The sequence below is a fragment of the Lissotriton helveticus genome, chromosome 1_1, assembly GCF_964261635.1.
Source record: "Lissotriton helveticus chromosome 1_1, aLisHel1.1, whole genome shotgun sequence".
In the NCBI taxonomy this organism is placed as follows: domain Eukaryota; kingdom Metazoa; phylum Chordata; class Amphibia; order Caudata; family Salamandridae; genus Lissotriton; species Lissotriton helveticus.
This window is the reverse complement of record NC_136057.1, coordinates 522,813,393-522,835,335: the sequence shown is the minus strand read 5'-3', so window position 1 is coordinate 522,835,335 and position 21,943 is coordinate 522,813,393. Positions and strand designations below refer to the sequence as shown.

The following is a 21,943-nucleotide window of genomic DNA, read 5'->3' as shown; positions in this document are numbered from 1 at the left end:
ATGAGAGAATAAAAAACTATGTCACTTTGCCCACCCCTGCGTACTGCACCTTCATAATTAATAAAATGAATATATGTGCATAAGATTTCAAGAACAGGAAGTCATCTTTTATGCATCATAACTATGTAGCAACAGAGCTACACACACCTTTTCATTGGCACAATTATAATGCGACTGCTGCAATTCTGCAGGGTTCACAAGCTACAGTCCACCTTCAGATTAATCTGAGGAGGTCCTCGTACATGCAGCAAATAATCATCATACTAAGCAAGATCTTCTACTCTACCAGATCACATCTGAATCCTGTCTGGTGTTGCTCTGTAATTGTCTTATATTTCTGAATTGGTCTACGAGGACTTGTGTTAAAATATCAAAAACTGTTTACTCTGTGAAATTAAAATTATGTGTGAAACTCTTTATAAATCCTGCTTCAATGTAGAATAGAAGAAAACAGTATTGTTCGGAGCTGAAGAGCTAACCTAGCGCCTCAAAGACTTTGGTCTTAGGTAAAGCTTGGGAGAAGATATAAGACGGAAAAGGGGTTTAAGACAAATGTAAGTTAGACGTCTCTGATTTGAGTTGGTTTAACAAGTAAACATACAGACCACAATGGCTTGACAATACTGAATGAAAAATACTGACACACAGACCTTTGCATTAACAAAATGCTTGCAGCAGAATCACAAATATATTCTAACAGATTTTTGAATTGCCCAAATATAGGCAGGTACTCTTTTCTCACAGTTCTTGAGAGAGAGCAGGCTGATATAAGAATGCTGGCATTTAATAAATAAGAACAACTTATATAATATATAAAAACAATATAAACATTTATATGCTACATGCATATCATATAATTTAAAGTAATAAGTTATATGTTGAAAATATGCAGACTTAGGTTCTTCCTATTTTTCTTGATAATGCACATACGCAGGAGGTGTCTATCCGTATCCATCGCCAACCAACAAGTTTGCTATTTTCAGAAGTCAATGCCCTGACGTAAGTTTGGGATGTTTTGCATTGGGAATTCCAGTGTTTATCGTCTATACCCCGACATCCGTTTTTCACCGGCCTTGCTTCTTTACACCTTGTCTCATAAAAATATTGCTTAACCGGCGAATTGCCAGTTTTTATTTCCCCTAAAACAGTCACTTGGTGTCCTCTAATGTCAATTGCATTAGATTTGTCTGTTACCCACAAACTTTCACTGTCACAAACTGAATATTCACCTCGATGGCCTTTGTGTTCTGCAGACCTTTTTCTCCTTGAGGTTCTGTTTACCACTTCAGCATTTGGGACAAAGTCATCCATTAAATATAAAGGAGGAGGTTCCAATGGAAGACTGTTACTCAACAGAACTCTTGGTGAACTGTAGCGTCTCTGCTTCTGTTGGTTGAATAGTTCTGTTTCCATGGAGATGACTGGCTGGAAGTCCGATTTCACATTATCCACAACATCCACATCCACATCCCCTTCCAAATCCACTCCGAGCTCTGTTTTGGGTATAGTGCTTTGATAGCTTTCCTTACTGTCTGCTGTCTGTTTGGAGAGCTTATTTTTCAAAATGTCAGCCTGAATGAGTTTAATGATAATTGAATTCATCGAGTCTTCTGGCAAGTTCCTTTTATCCATGTTGGTAGCGTCAATGCCACAAAGATAAGGAAGAAACATCACATAGAGCAAGATGGACATCCCCTTATTCACCTGTAAGATCTGAAAGAAATAGAAAGAAAGGCTCATCGTTTACCACTCTTATGACAATTTATTTGAAAAATTATTTTTACCAGTTTTGTTTTACATGCTATACATTTTATAGTCAACAGAACATCCAGGAAAGATGTTTGTGAAATTTGTAATTACTTACATTATTCACTTTATTAAAATGAATTGGTATTGGGCATATCTGATAGTATTGCACACATCAGTTTGGAATAAATGCACTAGTAAATATGGAAAATGTTGACATTATAAAGACTTATGGCCGTATTATGATTTTTGTGGTCTGGGAGCCAAATACATAAGAAACTGCCCTCCAGATTACAATTTATTTTGTCTCTAATGGGCAGTTTTTCCGCAGTGCCAGGTCCATGCTCTAAAGGAACTAGGGGTGCATGCATACGGAGGGGCACATCATGTGCCCTCTGCATGCATCCCCAGGTGCAGAGGAAAAATGGGGGCCTGCCCTTTGTTTTCTCACTGCCACACTTTTCATGATGGGCTCACTGCCAAGAAAACAGTGGCGGTGTCAAAACTCCTAATATGCTTGGTGGTGCCGCAGTGGTAGCACCCCCATATTAGGGGCCTCAAGCCACTGCAAGACAACCGGAAATCACGGATCCCTGGTGGGAGCAGAAGTCCCATGGTGGTCTGACCACCTTAATTGTAATAGGGCGGTCGGATGACCATTCCGGCAGTAGCCGCACTGCGACTGTGGGTTTGGCGGTCCATTGGATATAATAAGATTGCTCTACAAGAATTGGTGACCCACCTGTTTTATTGTGAAATGGAAGATCAATTATGCAAATATTTGTAAAATTCAAAGTTATTAAATAAAGGTTATGTATCACTGCATTCATGCTGTTAAATGTTGAACATCAAACTATGACTTTTCAAGCCTTGAAAATAAAACAGGCATGCACATCAACTTAAATGGCCAAGCATTATATGTACACATTAGACTCTCATGCCATTTTTCCAGCTATTTAATATCCATTAAGAAAACTAATTTATCTCCTGACAGCTTCAGACTATTGCGGATTGTACCACAGTTTCAATCCTGAATGTGAGCAACAGAAATATGATAGCTCTTCCTTTATGTAAAACAATTCAAGTTAAGTTCATGTCTCAATTGTACATTACAAAAGAGTGAAATTTGTATGCAAAAAATATATTTACTACACCACAGTGTGGTTTCATTTATGCCTATTGGTTTCTGCATAGCAACTATCCAATGTAAGATCTAAACCTAGAGAAAACAAGCTGCTTTACATGATTATATTTAAAAGGAGAAGATACTTTTATTGATGGTCAGAAAACCCTTGTCAAATGAAAGCAAAATCATTGGCTATAAGGTTGTTAAGAAAAAACATACTATACACCTAGAAAGTGCTGTTTCATATTAGCCTGGGACTTTCATTCTCAGAACAATGCAAATAATGACACATGAAAATAGTACAGATAATGTGCTGCAAAATGTAATTTTTTTGTGTAGAATTTTAATAAACTTGATTTATAATTTGGTCCTGAATGCCCCATAAATAAAGTAATATTAAAGTAGCCCTGGTGTTATTAAAGCTCAACAGAGTAGCTTGAAGGCTGTCAATAAAATGATGAAACACATTTTTCACAGGGAACCATGAACTATTTTCAATAGTTCTCTATTTCCTATGAATATGTGTTTTTTACCACAGCATTTTTGTGCAGTAAAAGCACCCTGACATGAAATATATACTACGGCCTTTGTATGTCACAAAATTGTTAGCAAAGTATCTTGTGACAGTAATACTGTGTCCTATAAATTGTTTACATAAATTGCACTCCATTGGGTGGAGATTTCTATTAAAAACTCCAATAAGGATTTATGCTTGTAAATGTTTGGATCAGTTATGGGCATTTACTTAAGTCACTTCTTTCCATGATCATGACCATGTCTTAATGGAGTGGAGGATGTTGGGGAGTACTATATGAAGCTACTTGAATAAATGGATCAATCTGATCTTTTAGGTAATTTTGCGACTAAGTGCTGCCACACTTCAAAGTGCCACTGTGTAGTTATACGTAAGTCAGTTGCCATAGGAAAAGCGATTTTTATTTCGCTAATAACTTTGGTGCCATTTGACAAATCTTCACAAACTTTACCAAAAAAGTTCAACCCCTTCAGTTCACTCCTGGAAAGGTTTGGGGTGATATTTCAAGCTGGGGCCAAAAAAGGGAGGTCCAAAAACTCTTTATCCCCATGCATTTTCCAAAGGTAAAATTAGACAACATTAGAGAAGAAACAGATTAACAGAACTATAATGTTAGAAATGGGGGTCTCTAGTTGGCAGAGGTAGGTACCTTTGTCCAAATAGGGACACTTGCTTCTAGTCAGGGTAAGGGGGATAAACACCTTAGATAACCCCTGCTCACCTCCTTGGTAGCTTGGCACGAGCAGACAGGCTTATCCCAAAGGCAATGTGTAAAGTATTTGTACCAACACTCCCAGTAACACAGTGAAAACACCAAAAATGGACACCACACTAGTTTAGAAAAATAAAATATCTTTATCTAAACGTCACAAGACCCAAACAACAAAAATCCAACAGATACAGAAAAAATATGACTTTCAAAAGATTTCTAGAACTTGTACCATGGAAAACCATGGATGCGTAACTTTTCACCAAAGTACCCGGAATTGAGTCAAAGTTCACCAAGGCAAACAGCTGCAGCATCGGTAAACAAAGAGATGCGACACTCCTGAGACCCTAAAGAAGCGATGCGACAGTCCCGCTGCACGCACAGGAAAGGTTGCGTCGATTCTGGTCTGTATGGGGAATAATGCATTGATTCTTCGTGCCGGTTCCGGCCCGCAGGTGATGCATCGGAAGAACTCGCCGCACAGATACTATGCTTGGGAATCAGTGATGTGTCGGCGATCGATGCGGCGGTGTTGCGCGGCACTGCATCGGTCCTCTTCAGCAGTGATCCCTCGATGCGTCGCTTCTTGCAGCGATGACAGGCTCTGCCCCGCTTTTTGCCGCGGAGCAGCGATGTGTGGAAATTCTTCTTGCATACACTGAAAAAAATAGAAAGGGAGGTCTCCTCACATATCCAATGACGGGACGAGGAGAGAGAAGAAACAGGAAATCAGAACAGTCCCTATTATTACCTATAAAACAAGGATACAATTATCCTCAACTATACCACCATAGCTCAAGAGATCTTTGCATTTATATCCACTCCAGACATTTATACATAATAAGCCAACAATAAAATCAGAGTTATACACAATTTATTTTAAAATATACAAAGACAAATGTCAAATACAGTACCACAGTGCAAAAAATGTAAAAAACAGAATGTTTACAGTTTTTGTCAGCACCCTACCAATAGGTCAATGGTGCACACACAATTCATACATGAAAAAACAATTAAAAAAGCAAATCGCTATTAAAAACAAGTTGTCGACGCAGCGTTTCGGTTTCTATGATGACACCTTCATCAGGACAGGGTTCTATACAGTAAAGAAACACAATATTAACAACAATAATTTTCTTAAAGACACAACTTTATCTCCATCTGTTCTTGAAAATTTTTTTCTAGTTTTTTCACACACATTTGACAATTGATTGACGTATTACAGAAAAGCATTGTGTCATGGGGAAAATTATTTTGCATGGGGTGCCAGGGTACATGGGAAAGTGGCAGCGTGATCTCTTGAGCTAAGAAGAACAAAAGCATTATATGCTTCCAGGTGACATGTTTCTAAATTCACAATACACCCAGGGGTAGTCCAAGACTATTCAAGTTTATAATATTTCTAAATATAGACACTTTTATACTTACTCTAACAGGGCGTACTCTTTTGAAATGAGAGACGTCTTCCTCTTTTATTAATTTGAGGTAGCAGTCCTTAGTTCATCATAGGACATCAGGTACACAAATAGTGGTGGACGAGTAAAGTATCTTTTAGTGTCTGAAACAATAAACACCATCCTATATGCTCATACTGTAGTGAATATGAGAGTCTAAAAAAATAATAATTTTTAAAAACTAGTGCTCAAGGGTCAGTCAATTACCTTTGCTATACACTGGATTTTCCTGTTCGTTGAGGAAAAAGGAGCCACCGATATGAGGGACCTTTGTATAGGATTCCTTAAAAAATATAGAATAAGGACCATATCAATTTGGATTACAATTGGGAGAGTCGGAGTTTACTCATTCACCTTTATCATTATATAATGCTTAACCTGTATTTTTAGGGATCAGTCCGGAGTGTGAGCCGTGGCTGGATGCCTTCCGGTTTTGTTGTGTAATTAAAACCAAGTTGCAGATTACTTTTCTTCACTCTGCTTGGCGGGGGTTTTTTTTGTATTACCACCTTAAGGAAAACATATATGTGTATATATCAGTAGCGGTTTTAGTTGATTCCTAATTCATTAGCACCTATATTTACCTCTTTCGAAAGACTAGGCCAATTACATTATATAACGAAGCTTTTATTTTTTGCTTACCGGTCTATTTATCCGACACAGTCAGATGTGATTAAAATTGATGTGTACTAAATATTGGCCGTTTGTTATAGAATTGCTATAAGCTTTTAACAGTATTTGTAATTTCAACAGTATAGTGTACAAGCGAGGAGCCTGTGCATCACCAAACGCCACCTCCGCATCTCTAGGTGTCGTTTCACTATTCATCTACCCTTCTTTACTTAGGGAAATCTAGTAACTTGGCTCGTCCTTTTCAATGGTTTCGTCGAGACCGAGCTGTTTGTTAAGGTTATTCTGCGATGTTACAACTAGAGCTCCTTAGCTTGACCTCTAGCTAGCAAAGTTAACTAGAGCGCAAAGGGTCGAAATTACCCCATTTCTTTCGGTGTGAATGCGCTTACCTTCTATTTAGTATTCGGCCTCCCTGCTCCTTTTTCACTCGTATTCGTCCGTTCTGTCGATACGCCCATCTTGTGTTTTGATGGTATTTAAACATTTCTGGTTCGCGCGTTTTCAATGAAAAATCGCGAGACTACGCTTACGTATTGCTTTATGCGACCCCAGAAGAGAACTACTGCAGTAGTTTACATATAATTTTCATGGGATTCACGGGAGACTTCAGGTTTTATCCATGATTAATTTATTCATTTAATGAAAAAACACGCTCGATATTATGTTTTTTTTGCAAGCGATAATGATTTGCGCATCTATAAAATACCGAGTTAAGTTTATAAAAAACCGGTATTAATGCTGATTATGTTATTATTCATCTTATCCATACTGAAAGGAGCCATGAGGAACAGGAGTTTGTAGGGAAGAGTATTCTCTATCTGGGTATTTCGATAATTCAATTTATTTATAATATACGTTCCCAGTCTTCTTTATTATTCAGCCCATTTCTAACGGTGTTAAAGCGGGACATGAAAAACTGCTCTCGTTTTTTCCTTTTGAGATCGATGTCTCCTCCTCTTAGGTTTGTTTGGATACTTTCCACTCCACACCACGATAGATCTTTAACCGTGTGATTGGCCTCTTGCCAATGGTCAGTCAATGGGGCACCTCTTTTTTTTGTCCTAATTGCAGATTTGTGTTCTGTAATTCTAAGGCGGATTTCTCGACCTGTCTCTCCTATATAAGTTAAGTTGCATGGGCATCTTATCAAATATATCAAATTCTTGGAACGACAATTAATAAAGGATTTGATTTTATGTTTCACCTTGTCTTGTTCAATGTGATCACCTTTAATAATGTTATCACAGTTGCAGCAATTTCCACATGGAAAAGTACCAGTGGGAAGGGGGGCGTTATTAATACTTGATTGTGTGATACAGGGGATTTCTCTATACGTATGTACAAGGCTACTTTTCAATGTATGGTTGCGTCTAAACGCAAACATCGGTTTGGACACTTTCTCTTTGTTTGGTTTGGTTACTAAATTCCAATTGCGATTTATTATATTTTTAATTTTATTGCTGATGCAGCTGTAATTGGTAACAAATATTACACGTTTTTCCTTCTCTGCATTCTCCTTTTTTGAGAAAAGATTGTCCCTGTTAAAATACTTGGCTCTTTTATATGCGTGTCTAATCATGCGTTTTGGGTAGCCTCTTTCTGTGAATTTGTTGGTAAGCACCAAAGCATGTTTCTCAAAGTCTCGCATTTTGGTGCAGTTGCGTTTCAACCTTAAAAATTGGCCGAAAGGTATGTTATCCTTCTGGCACGGCGGATGGTAGCTGGAGTAATGGAGCATGGTGTTCCTATCCGTCTTTTTAGTGAAGAGCTCTACCTGAAGTTTGTTGTCATCATGTTTGATCAAAATGTCCAGAAATTCACATTGATTAGTATCATATTGTGCTGTAAATCTCAAGTTACTGTCTCCAAGGTTCAGCCATGAGATAAATTTTTTTAAAATGTCCAGTGGTCCTGACCAAATAAAAAAAACATCATCAATATATCGGGACCATAACGATATATTCTCAAAAAAAGGAGCTAATGGGTTAAAAATGTGAATATTTTCAAATTGGGCTACATAAAGACAGGCCAAGCTGGGAGCACAGGTGGCTCCCATGCTGGTCCCCTTTATTTGTTTATAATATTCTTTATTGAAGATGAAAATATTATTTTTAAGAACAAGACTAACACAGTCTATGACAAATGTTTATTGCTGGTTAAAATCTCTATCTACCGGGCAGAGTAACTGTTTAATCATGTTGATGGTGCTGTCCTGTGGTATATTTGTATATAATGCCTCGATATCGAGGGTCACTAAATACTGAGTTTCAGGGTTGAAAGGTAGGGATTCTATTTTCTGAATTATTGCTCCTGTATCCTTAATATAGGCTGGTTGTTTTATGACATAGGGTTGTAAAAAAATGTCAGCATATTTACTGAGTGGCTCAGTTAGTGAGCCAATACTCGCTACTATAGGCCTCATAGGTGGATCATAAATATCTTTATGGACTTTTGGGAGACCATAGAGGGCAGGTATAGTTGGATTGTTATTCCACAGAAATCTATACTCTTCTTCACAGATTGCGCAGTCTTCCTTTGCCAGGTCTAATGTTCTTTTAATTACATTTTTTAATTCAGTCCAATCATTCCTAGATACTTTTTGATAGTGTTCCTTGTTCTCTAGCATGTTGGTCATCTTAGCATTGTATTGGGAGGTGTTCATAATTACAATGCTACCGCCCTTATCTGCAGGCTTGATAGTAAGTGTCTGGCAGTTTTCTAGATGTTTTAGAGCATTTTTCTCATCTTTGTTCAAATTAAATTGAGTCCAGTTTTTCTGATCTAAAAGTTCCAAGACATTTTTTTCTACAATTATTTCAAATGCTTCTATATCTTTATTCGTTTGACCAATCTGCGGTGTCCAAGTGGACTTGGGTTTTAGACCTGATTTATTTAAGAATGGAGCCCTATCTTTCCCTTCAAAGAATGTTAATAATCTGACTTTTCTAAAAAAAAATTGCAAGTCCCTCTCAAGATTAAACCTGTCTACAGGACATGCTACAGCGAAACCTAGACCCTTTTCCAGAAGTTTAGTTTCTGTTTCACTAAGCACGGTGTCTGATAGGTTAATGACAGGGGCTTTTCTTATTTGCTCCATGTCTTCTGACTCCTGGTATAAGGTCTCTGGTACGGCTGAGGTTGAGGGGCATAATTCCCTCTCCCTCTGCCTCTCCCTCTCTGTTGTCCATAGGGTTGGCGTTGGGCTAAAAAAGGAAGTGAGTCTTTGGTAGTTCCCATTGCGCCTTCCCTGTCTTTATTAGAAGTCCTACTATCCTCTTGATATTCTGTTTCAGAGTCTGTGCTAGAGTAAGAGGTGTCAAAGAACCTTACTTTTTTCTTTTGGAAATTTTGGTTCTGATTAGGTTGCCAAGGCCTACGATTAGGGAAAGACTCTCTGGGGCGTTCATAAAAGTCTTTCTGAAGATAAGGATACACATGTTCTGGGTTATATTTAGCTACATCCTTACCGAATGTATTGCTTTTTTTATTAAAAAGGTAATCCCTATAGCCATCAACATCATTTTGGATGTCTTCCAGTTTTTTACGTGCATCATCTAGAGCTGTGCTATCCGAGAGTTTTTGTTCGAGATCTTTAATTTCTTGTCTCTCTATGACTAGGATGTCCGTCGCGGTTTCAATGATTAAAAGCATCCAGTCACGGCTGCATCTATTTGCCACCAGCGTCCAGTTCTCTATGAACTTTTTATTATTAATAAATATGCCGGGTTCATTATTAACTTGAAGCCCCTTTGGGATTATTCCGCGTTTGCAATAATCAATCAGGAAGTCTGAGTGTAATTCAGTCCTAATGGTTTTCTTTTTGGCGTTCCATAAATTACGCCATTCATCTTCATTGGTATTGTCAATTCTGACGGTGGAGATATTTTTAACCGTCCCATTTATAATCTTATTGAATTGATCCTCATTATAACTGAGTGTTTTTATGCCTTCCATATTGGCTTGTGGGTAAAATTACCCAGAGGTTATGAACACTACCTCCCCGGTTAACAAACCGTGTATACACTGAAAAAAATAGAAAGGGAGGTCTCCTCACATATCCAATGACGGGACGAGGAGAGAGAAGAAACAGGAAATCAGAACAGTCCCTATTATTACCTATAAAACAAGGATACAATTATCCTCAACTATACCACCATAGCTCAAGAGATCTTTGCATTTATATCCACTCCAGACATTTATACATAATAAGCCAACAATAAAATCAGAGTTATACACAATTTATTTTAAAATATACAAAGACAAATGTCAAATACAGTACCACAGTGCAAAAAATGTAAAAAACAGAATGTTTACAGTTTTTGTCAGCACCCTACCAATAGGTCAATGGTGCACACACAATTCATACATGAAAAAACAATTAAAAAAGCAAATCGCTATTAAAAACAAGTTGTCGACGCAGCGTTTCGGTTTCTATGATGACACCTTCATCAGGACAGGGTTCTATACAGTAAAGAAACACAATATTAACAACAATAATTTTCTTAAAGACACAACTTTATCTCCATCTGTTCTTGAAAATTTTTTTCTAGTTTTTTCACACACATTTGACAATTGATTGACAAATGGGAACGGGCACGTATATTATAAATAAATTGAATTATCGAAATACCCAGATAGAGAATACTCTTCCCTACAAACTCCTGTTCCTCATGGCTCCTTTCAGTATGGATAAGATGAATAATAACATAATCAGCATTAATACCGGTTTTTTATAAACTTAACTCGGTATTTTATAGATGCGCAAATCATTATCGCTTGCAAAAAAAACATAATATCGAGCGTGTTTTTTCATTAAATGAATAAATTAATCATGGATAAAACCTGAAGTCTCCCGTGAATCCCATGAAAATTATATGTAAACTACTGCAGTAGTTCTCTTCTGGGGTCACATAAAGCAATACGTAAGCGTAGTCTCGCGATTTTTCATTGAAAACGCGCGAACCAGAAATGTTTAAATACCATCAAAACACAAGATGGGCGTATCGACAGAACGGACGAATACGAGTGAAAAAGGAGCAGGGAGGCCGAATACTAAATAGAAGGTAAGCGCATTCACACCGAAAGAAATGGGGTAATTTCGACCCTTTGCGCTCTAGTTAACTTTGCTAGCTAGAGGTCAAGCTAAGGAGCTCTAGTTGTAACATCGCAGAATAACCTTAACAAACAGCTCGGTCTCGACGAAACCATTGAAAAGGACGAGCCAAGTTACTAGATTTCCCTAAGTAAAGAAGGGTAGATGAATAGTGAAACGACACCTAGAGATGCGGAGGTGGCGTTTGGTGATGCACAGGCTCCTCGCTTGTACACTATACTGTTGAAATTACAAATACTGTTAAAAGCTTATAGCAATTCTATAACAAACGGCCAATATTTAGTACACATCAATTTTAATCACATCTGACTGTGTCGGATAAATAGACCGGTAAGCAAAAAATAAAAGCTTCGTTATATAATGTAATTGGCCTAGTCTTTCGAAAGAGGTAAATATAGGTGCTAATGAATTAGGAATCAACTAAAACCGCTACTGATATATACACATATATGTTTTCCTTAAGGTGGTAATACAAAAAAAACCCCCGCCAAGTAGAGTGAAGAAAAGTAATCTGCAACTTGGTTTTAATTACACAACAAAACCGGAAGGCATCCAGCCACGGCTCACACTCCGGACTGATCCCTAAAAATACAGGGTAAGCATTATATAATGATAAAGGTGAATGAGTAAACTCCGACTCTCCCAATTGTAATCCAAATTGATATGGTCCTTATTCTATATTTTTTAAGGAATCCTATACAAAGGTCCCTCATATCGGTGGCTCCTTTTTCCTCAACGAACAGGAAAATCCAGTGTATAGCAAAGGTAATTGACTGACCCTTGAGCACTAGTTTTTAAAAATTATTTTTTTTTTAGACTCTCATATTCACTACAGTATGAGCATATAGGATGGTGTTTATTGTTTCAGACACTAAAAGATACTTTACTCGTCCACCACTATTTGTGTACCTGATGTCCTATGATGAACTAAGGACTGCTACCTCAAATTAATAAAAGAGGAAGACGTCTCTCATTTCAAAAGAGTACGCCCTGTTAGAGTAAGTATAAAAGTGTCTATATTTAGAAATATTATAAACTTGAATAGTCTTGGACTACCCCTGGGTGTATTGTGAATTTAGAAACATGTCACCTGGAAGCATATAATGCTTTTGTTCTTCTTAGCTCAAGAGATCACGCTGCCACTTTCCCATGTACCCTGGCACCCCATGCAAAATAATTTTCCCCATGACACAATGCTTTTCTGTAATACGTCAATCAATTGTCAAATGTGTGTGAAAAAACTAGAAAAAAATTTTCAAGAACAGATGGAGATAAAGTTGTGTCTTTAAGAAAATTATTGTTGTTAATATTGTGTTTCTTTACTGTATAGAACCCTGTCCTGATGAAGGTGTCATCATAGAAACCGAAACGCTGCGTCGACAACTTGTTTTTAATAGCGATTTGCTTTTTTAATTGTTTTTTCATGTATGAATTGTGTGTGCACCATTGACCTATTGGTAGGGTGCTGACAAAAACTGTAAACATTCTGTTTTTTACATTTTTTGCACTGTGGTACTGTATTTGACATTTGTCTTTGTATATTTTAAAATAAATTGTGTACAACTCTGATTTTATTGTTGGCTTATTATGTATAAATGTCTGGAGTGGATATAAATGCAAAGATCTCTTGAGCTATGGTGGTATAGTTGAGGATAATTGTATCCTTGTTTTATAGGTAATAATAGGGACTGTTCTGATTTCCTGTTTCTTCTCTCTCCTCGTCCCGTCATTGGATATGTGAGGAGACCTCCCTTTCTATTTTTTTCAGTGTATACACGGTTTGTTAACCGGGGAGGTAGTGTTCATAACCTCTGGGTAATTTTACCCACAAGCCAATATGGAAGGCATAAAAACACTCAGTTATAATGAGGATCAATTCAATAAGATTATAAATGGGACGGTTAAAAATATCTCCACCGTCAGAATTGACAATACCAATGAAGATGAATGGCGTAATTTATGGAACGCCAAAAAGAAAACCATTAGGACTGAATTACACTCAGACTTCCTGATTGATTATTGCAAACGCGGAATAATCCCAAAGGGGCTTCAAGTTAATAATGAACCCGGCATATTTATTAATAATAAAAAGTTCATAGAGAACTGGACGCTGGTGGCAAATAGATGCAGCCGTGACTGGATGCTTTTAATCATTGAAACCGCGACGGACATCCTAGTCATAGAGAGACAAGAAATTAAAGATCTCGAACAAAAACTCTCGGATAGCACAGCTCTAGATGATGCACGTAAAAAACTGGAAGACATCCAAAATGATGTTGATGGCTATAGGGATTACCTTTTTAATAAAAAAAGCAATAAATTCGGTAAGGATGTAGCTAAATATAACCCAGAACATGTGTATCCTTATCTTCAGAAAGACTTTTATGAACGCCCCAGAGAGTCTTTCCCTAATCGTAGGCCTTGGCAACCTAATCAGAACCAAAATTTCCAAAAGAAAAAAGTAAGGTTCTTTGACACCTCTTACTCTAGCACAGACTCTGAAACAGAATATCAAGAGGATAGTAGGACTTCTAATAAAGACAGGGAAGGCGCAATGGGAACTACCAAAGACTCACTTCCCTTTTTTAGCCCAACGCCAACCCTATGGACAACAGAGAGGGAGAGGCAGAGGGAGAGGGAATTATGCCCCTCAACCTCAGCCGTACCAGAGACCTTATACCAGGAGTCAGAAGACATGGAGCAAATAAGAAAAGCCCCTGTCATTAACCTATCAGACACCGTGCTTAGTGAAACAGAAACTAAACTTCTGGAAAAGGGTCTAGGTTTCGCTGTAGCATGTCCTGTAGACAGGTTTAATCTTGAGAGAGACTTGCAAAATTTTTTTAGAAAAGTCAGATTATTAACATTCTTTGAAGGGAAAGATAGGGCTCCATCCTTAAATAAATCAGGTCTAAAACCCAAGTCCACTTGGACACCGCAGATTGGTCAAACGAATAAAGATATAGAAGCATTTGAAATAATTGTAGAAAAAAATGTCTTGGAACTTTTAGATCAGAAAAACTGGACTCAATTTAATTTGAACAAAGATGAGAAAAATGCTCTAAAACATCTAGAAAACTGCCAGACACTTACTATCAAGCCTGCAGATAAGGGCGGTAGCATTGTAATTATGAACACCTCCCATTACAATGCTAAGATGACCAACATGCTAGAGAACAAGGAACACTATCAAAAAGTATCTAGGAATGATTGGACTGAATTAAAAAATGTAATTAAAAGAACATTAGACCTGGCAAAGGAAGACTGCGCAATCTGTGAAGAAGAGTATAGATTTCTGTGGAATAACAATCCAACTATACCTGCCCTCTATGGTCTCCCAAAAGTCCATAAAGATATTTATGATCCACCTATGAGGCCTATAGTAGCGAGTATTGGCTCACTAACTGAGCCACTCAGTAAATATGCTGACATTTTTTTACAACCCTATGTCATAAAACAACCAGCCTATATTAAGGATACAGGAGCAATAATTCAGAAAATAGAATCCCTACCTTTCAACCCTGAAACTCAGTATTTAGTGACCCTCGATATCGAGGCATTATATACAAATATACCACAGGACAGCACCATCAACATGATTAAACAGTTACTCTGCCCGGTAGATAGAGATTTTAACCAGCAAGAAACATTTGTCATAGACTGTGTTAGTCTTGTTCTTAAAAATAATATTTTCATCTTCAATAAAGAATATTATAAACAAATAAAGGGGACCAGCATGGGAGCCACCTGTGCTCCCAGCTTGGCCTGTCTTTATGTAGCCCAATTTGAAAATATTCACATTTTTAACCCATTAGCTCCTTTTTTTGAGAATATATCGTTATGGTCCCGATATATTGATGATGTTTTTTTTATTTGGTCAGGACCACTGGACATTTTAAAAGAATTTATCTCATGGCTGAACCTTGGAGACAGTAACTTGAGATTTACAGCACAATATGATACTAATCAATGTGAATTTCTGGACATTTTGATCAAACATGATGACAACAAACTTCAGGTAGAGCTCTTCACTAAAAAGACGGATAGGAACACCATGCTCCATTACTCCAGCTACCATCCGCCGTGCCAGAAGGATAACATACCTTTCGGCCAATTTTTAAGGTTGAAACGCAACTGCACCAAAATGCGAGACTTTGAGAAACATGCTTTGGTGCTTACCAACAAATTCACAGAAAGAGGCTACCCAAAACGCATGATTAGACACGCATATAAAAGAGCCAAGTATTTTAACAGGGACAATCTTTTCTCAAAAAAGGAGAATGCAGAGAAGGAAAAACGTGTAATATTTGTTACCAATTACAGCTGCATCAGCAATAAAATTAAAAATATAATAAATCGCAATTGGAATTTAGTAACCAAACCAAACAAAGAGAAAGTGTCCAAACCGATGTTTGCGTTTAGACGCAACCATACATTGAAAAGTAGCCTTGTACATACGTATAGAGAAATCCCCTGTATCACACAATCAAGTATTAATAACGCCCCCCTTCCCACTGGTACTTTTCCATGTGGAAATTGCTGCAACTGTGATAACATTATTAAAGGTGATCACATTGAACAAGACAAGGTGAAACATAAAATCAAATCCTTTATTAATTGTCGTTCCAAGAATTTGATATATTTGATAAGATGCCCATGCAACTTAACTTATATAGGAGAGACAGGTCGAGAAATCCGCCTTAGAATTACAGAACACAAATCTGCAATTAGGACAAAAAAAAGAGGTGCCCCATTGACTGACCATTGGCAAGAGGCCAATCACACGGTTAAAGATCTATCGTGGTGTGGAGTGGAAAGTATCCAAACAAACCTAAGAGGAGGAGACATCGATCTCAAAAGGAAAAAACGAGAGCAGTTTTTCATGTCCCGCTTTAACACCGTTAGAAATGGGCTGAATAATAAAGAAGACTGGGAACGTATATTATAAATAAATTGAATTATCGAAATACCCAGATAGAGAATACTCTTCCCTACAAACTCCTGTTCCTCATGGCTCCTTTCAGTATGGATAAGATGAATAATAACATAATCAGCATTAATACCGGTTTTTTATAAACTTAACTCGGTATTTTATAGATGCGCAAATCATTATCGCTTGCAAAAAAAACATAATATCGAGCGTGTTTTTTCATTAAATGAATAAATTAATCATGGATAAAACCTGAAGTCTCCCGTGAATCCCATGAAAATTATATGTAAACTACTGCAGTAGTTCTCTTCTGGGGTCGCATAAAGCAATACGTAAGCGTAGTCTCGCGATTTTTCATTGAAAACGCGCGAACCAGAAATGTTTAAATACCATCAAAACACAAGATGGGCGTATCGACAGAACGGACGAATACGAGTGAAAAAGGAGCAGGGAGGCCGAATACTAAATAGAAGGTAAGCGCATTCACACCGAAAGAAATGGGGTAATTTCGACCCTTTGCGCTCTAGTTAACTTTGCTAGCTAGAGGTCAAGCTAAGGAGCTCTAGTTGTAACATCGCAGAATAACCTTAACAAACAGCTCGGTCTCGACGAAACCATTGAAAAGGACGAGCCAAGTTACTAGATTTCCCTAAGTAAAGAAGGGTAGATGAATAGTGAAACGACACCTAGAGATGCGGAGGTGGCGTTTGGTGATGCACAGGCTCCTCGCTTGTACACTATACTGTTGAAATTACAAATACTGTTAAAAGCTTATAGCAATTCTATAACAAACGGCCAATATTTAGTACACATCAATTTTAATCACATCTGACTGTGTCGGATAAATAGACCGGTAAGCAAAAAATAAAAGCTTCGTTATATAATGTAATTGGCCTAGTCTTTCGAAAGAGGTAAATATAGGTGCTAATGAATTAGGAATCAACTAAAACCGCTACTGATATATACACATATATGTTTTCCTTAAGGTGGTAATACAAAAAAAACCCCCGCCAAGCAGAGTGAAGAAAAGTAATCTGCAACTTGGTTTTAATTACACAACAAAACCGGAAGGCATCCAGCCACGGCTCACACTCCGGACTGATCCCTAAAAATACAGGGTAAGCATTATATAATGATAAAGGTGAATGAGTAAACTCCGACTCTCCCAATTGTAATCCAAATTGATATGGTCCTTATTCTATATTTTTTAAGGAATCCTATACAAAGGTCCCTCATATCGGTGGCTCCTTTTTCCTCAACGAACAGGAAAATCCAGTGTATAGCAAAGGTAATTGACTGACCCTTGAGCACTAGTTTTTAAAAATTATTATTTTTTTAGACTCTCATATTCACTACAGTATGAGCATATAGGATGGTGTTTATTGTTTCAGACACTAAAAGATACTTTACTCGTCCACCACTATTTGTGTACCTGATGTCCTATGATGAACTAAGGACTGCTACCTCAAATTAATAAAAGAGGAAGACGTCTCTCATTTCAAAAGAGTACGCCCTGTTAGAGTAAGTATAAAAGTGTCTATATTTAGAAATATTATAAACTTGAATAGTCTTGGACTACCCCTGGGTGTATTGTGAATTTAGAAACATGTCACCTGGAAGCATATAATGCTTTTGTTCTTCTTAGCTCAAGAGATCACGCTGCCACTTTCCCATGTACCCTGGCACCCCATGCAAAATAATTTTCCCCATGACACAATGCTTTTCTGTAATACGTCAATCAATTGTCAAATGTGTGTGAAAAAACTAGAAAAAAATTTTCAAGAACAGATGGAGATAAAGTTGTGTCTTTAAGAAAATTATTGTTGTTAATATTGTGTTTCTTTACTGTATAGAACCCTGTCCTGATGAAGGTGTCATCATAGAAACCGAAACGCTGCGTCGACAACTTGTTTTTAATAGCGATTTGCTTTTTTAATTGTTTTTTCATGTATGAATTGTGTGTGCACCATTGACCTATTGGTAGGGTGCTGACAAAAACTGTAAACATTCTGTTTTTTACATTTTTTGCACTGTGGTACTGTATTTGACATTTGTCTTTGTATATTTTAAAATAAATTGTGTATAACTCTGATTTTATTGTTGGCTTATTATGTATAAATGTCTGGAGTGGATATAAATGCAAAGATCTCTTGAGCTATGGTGGTATAGTTGAGGATAATTGTATCCTTGTTTTATAGGTAATAATAGGGACTGTTCTGATTTCCTGAAATTCTTCTTGCGCCGTGAAGATGCATTGGGAAAACAGCCACAAGAAGAGCGATGCGTCGATTTCTGTAGTTCTTTGAGTTTCTTCTCTCTTCCAGCTCCCAAACAGCAGTAACAACCTCCAGAGGCCCATAACTGGTATGTCAAGGCAGGTCAGAACTCACAACAGCAGAGTTCAGGGGAGCTGGGGGTGACATCTTTGTGTCCCTGAGACTTCTGAACAGGAGGCCAGCTCCCTTCAGGCCCTTGAAGATCTCCTTCAAGCAGGGGACACAACAAACAGAAAAGTCCTTCTCCTTTCCTTGGCAGGAACAGCAACTGCAGGCCAACCCCTGACACACAACAAGGTCAGTACTTTTCCTCAATCTCTTCAGCTCTTCTCCTCGGGAAAGGTTCCTCTTGAATTCCTGGAATGATCTCAATTTTAGGGGTTTTAGGTCTTATACTTATACCCCAAAATGTCTTTGTTCTCCTTGTGCAAGGGTCTCTAGGCCCGGTTCAAACCAGTTCTGGGGGCACTCTGCCAGTGCACAAAAACATCCTTTGTTAGTGTGGCCCTTGGTCCCAGACACACCACAGGGGGCAGAGCCCGCATTGTGGAAGGCAGGCACATCCATGTTCAGGTACAGGTGCTACTCCTCCCACCACTCCAAATGCAGATGAGGCCTATTCAGCCTAGCGCTGACTCATCCAGACTCCTTGAGCCATGGCACTTCCCCAGCCCCTATCACTCCAAAGCCAGACACAAACAGGCAGAGGCACACAGGAAGGTTGAACAAGAAAATAGCCACTTTCTAAAAGTGGTATTTTCAAACACAAAATTTAAAAACGAACTAAAAGATGTGTTATTAAATTCTGAGTTCAGGGGTACTGAACTCCATTTTCTATCTTATCCCTATGTATTCCGCATTGTGTCCTATGGGCAAGATAGCCTGTCAATAGTGAAAAACTAAATTGGCAGTATTTCCTTAACAGGACATGTTACACACATCAGTACATGTCCTACCTTTCACATACACTGGCCCTGCCCAGGGGGTACCTTGGTCCTACCATAGGGGTATCCTATGTCTGAGAAAAGAGAAGGGTAAGGCCTGGCAAGTGGATGCATTTGCCAAGTCGACATGTTAGTTAACAAACTGCGCACAGGCACTGTGGTGGAAGGCCTGAAACATCTTTTCAGGGCTTCTCATTTGGGTGTCACAATCAGTGCTGCAAGCCCACTATTAGCATTTCATTTACTCGCCCTGGCACACTCAGTGCACATTACTAGGAACCTACTAGTAAAACAAATATGCCAATATGCCAATCACGGAGAACCAATCACAATATCAATTTACACAGGGAGCACTTGCACTGACACTGATCAGCAGTGGCAAAGTGCCCAAAGCATCTGAGCCAGCAAAAACGAAATCCAGCACAGCATCAAAAACACAGGAGCTAGAGGCAAAAAGTCAGTGAAAACCACGCCAAGGATGCTAGGTCTAACACATACCAAATTTAGCAAAAACTTTACCCATAAATTGTTATTTGGTGTAAATCCTATCTGCCATGAGAAATGAATGTTTAAAAACAGAAACTTCTAGCACTGCAGGAGTCCCACGGTGAGAACCAACAACAAAAAGCATTCTCAGATTGGTTGGTCCCGCAGGACCAAGAGGTCTGACTGGCTGGCCACAACATGGTTGCGCCCCCATTAAAGGACTTATGAACTTAGTCCTGAGTCCTGAAAAATATATTCAAAAACATAGAAGGGTGCAGAGTAGGGATACTCTAACTTACTAACCCTTTGGAGGGGCAGAGGGACCAGAACAATGAAATTATTTGATGTCCTGCAAGAGCCAGCGTGGCTGCTGTGTGGTTCCATGTAACTGACACAGAAGCCAGCATGGACCCCCCTGTAATGCTGCGGAACCTCTGCTGAACTAAAAAAAAAGTCTTTTTTTTAAGTGTAACAATGTTTAGTGGTGGTTTGTGGGTGGTTGGCAACTTTCCGGGGTTGGGCTGTGCATGATGAGGAGTGGGCCACAGACCTGTTATAATAAGATGTTAGTTTACATTAAAAATGCATAGAAATTCACTGACATAAATGATCAATAGTGACAATGTGAAATCCTTATTTATTGCTCCAACTATTGTGCGGTCATAAGCATTGCAATTGATGTGAGTTTTATGGGGAATTATATGGAGTTTATTTTTTTCAATTCATAACCATAAATTTCATAGGTTTTTAAAACCATACATTAAGGTTTAATTGCCAAATATAATCATAACTACATGTGAACTGTACTCTTTTGAGATGGAAAAGTAATATTGTTTACTAGTGGTGGTGTAAATATATGTGGAGGGTATCAGTTGCAATAAATAACAATGCCACTGTATCATTTTACAACTCACCCGCTTGTCAGCATGGCTTTAAGCGGCATTCAGTGGGGGTTTGATTGCCTCTCCTGACAAGAGACTCAATAAATCAAAAGGGAGGTAAAAATGTCATGTTTCTGCCTAATATAATAAAGATTTATGAAGTGTTACCAAATTTATCAGGAAATCCATGATTTTCTGATGCTGCTTTAACTTTGAGAAAGTGATCAGTTTTCATTAAAACAAAAAAAAAACCTGCACTGGGCTTATCTTGGTATCTCGCAAAAGACTACCACAATAAGAGAATATTCTTTAGCTATGCTGCCCTTTTTCAAATATATTGAAGAATTTTGGATAGAAGAATGAGAAGAGAATGCTCATAACCCGCAGAAAATAATATTGATCCGTGGGCAAAATCTGCAATTTCAAGCTAACACTTTGGGGCAGATTTATGTTGGGAATGCGCCACGTTTGCGTCACGCAACCGCGGCGTAAACGTGGCGCATCCCTACGACCCATTTACAACGTGACGCATCTAGGCAGATGCGTCACGTTGTAAAGCCCTGCGCCACTTGTGGGAGTTCCGGCGCAGGGTTGGCGTTCCGGGGCAGGTGCGCCTCGCAAAAGTGGCTGAGTGAAATCTATAAGATTTCACTCAGTCACTTTCAGGCCAATGCTGCGTCAAAACCCTGCGCCTGCTTGAAGCAGGCGTAGGTCTTGACGCAGCATTGTAAAGATGGGGCACCCCCGAGCCTTGCTGGAGCTGCGTCCGGCTTGCGACACAACCCAGCAATGCGCCACCTTTACGGCACAGATGCGTCACACATCTGTGCCGTTTTTGCCCCATGGTGCGCCGCATTGTAAATGCGGTGCACCATGGGTGGCGGAGCAGCGGCGCAAAATAACTGGCGCTATCATAAATCTGCCCCTTTATTCTCTGACCCAATTACCTAGAATCTGAAGAAACTGCGCTGGCAAGTGAGATTGCAGGAAGTCATCTTCCAAAATTGTTTGATTTTGCTGGATGATTACCAACTGCGAGGCGCTGTTGGAAAAATATGGCAGACTAAAGATCCCTCTTCATCACCTAACCTCCAGAGGGAAAGCCCTGCC

General features: G+C 38.5%; 1 protein-coding gene across 2 annotated transcripts in view; it reads right to left on the bottom strand.

Moving 5' to 3' along the window:
• Window positions 1–768: 768 nt before the first annotated feature.
• The window catches only part of NTF3 (neurotrophin 3), a 247,011-nt gene continuing 225,836 nt past the window's right edge, over window positions 769–21,943 (bottom strand). For both annotated transcript variants that reach the window (XM_078673985.1, XM_078673986.1), the window contains one exon: window positions 769–1,713. In XM_078673985.1, the coding sequence (XP_078530111.1) occupies window positions 895–1,713 (819 nt within the window). In that variant the 3' untranslated portion in view covers window positions 769–894. The remainder of the gene's footprint in view (window positions 1,714–21,943) is intronic.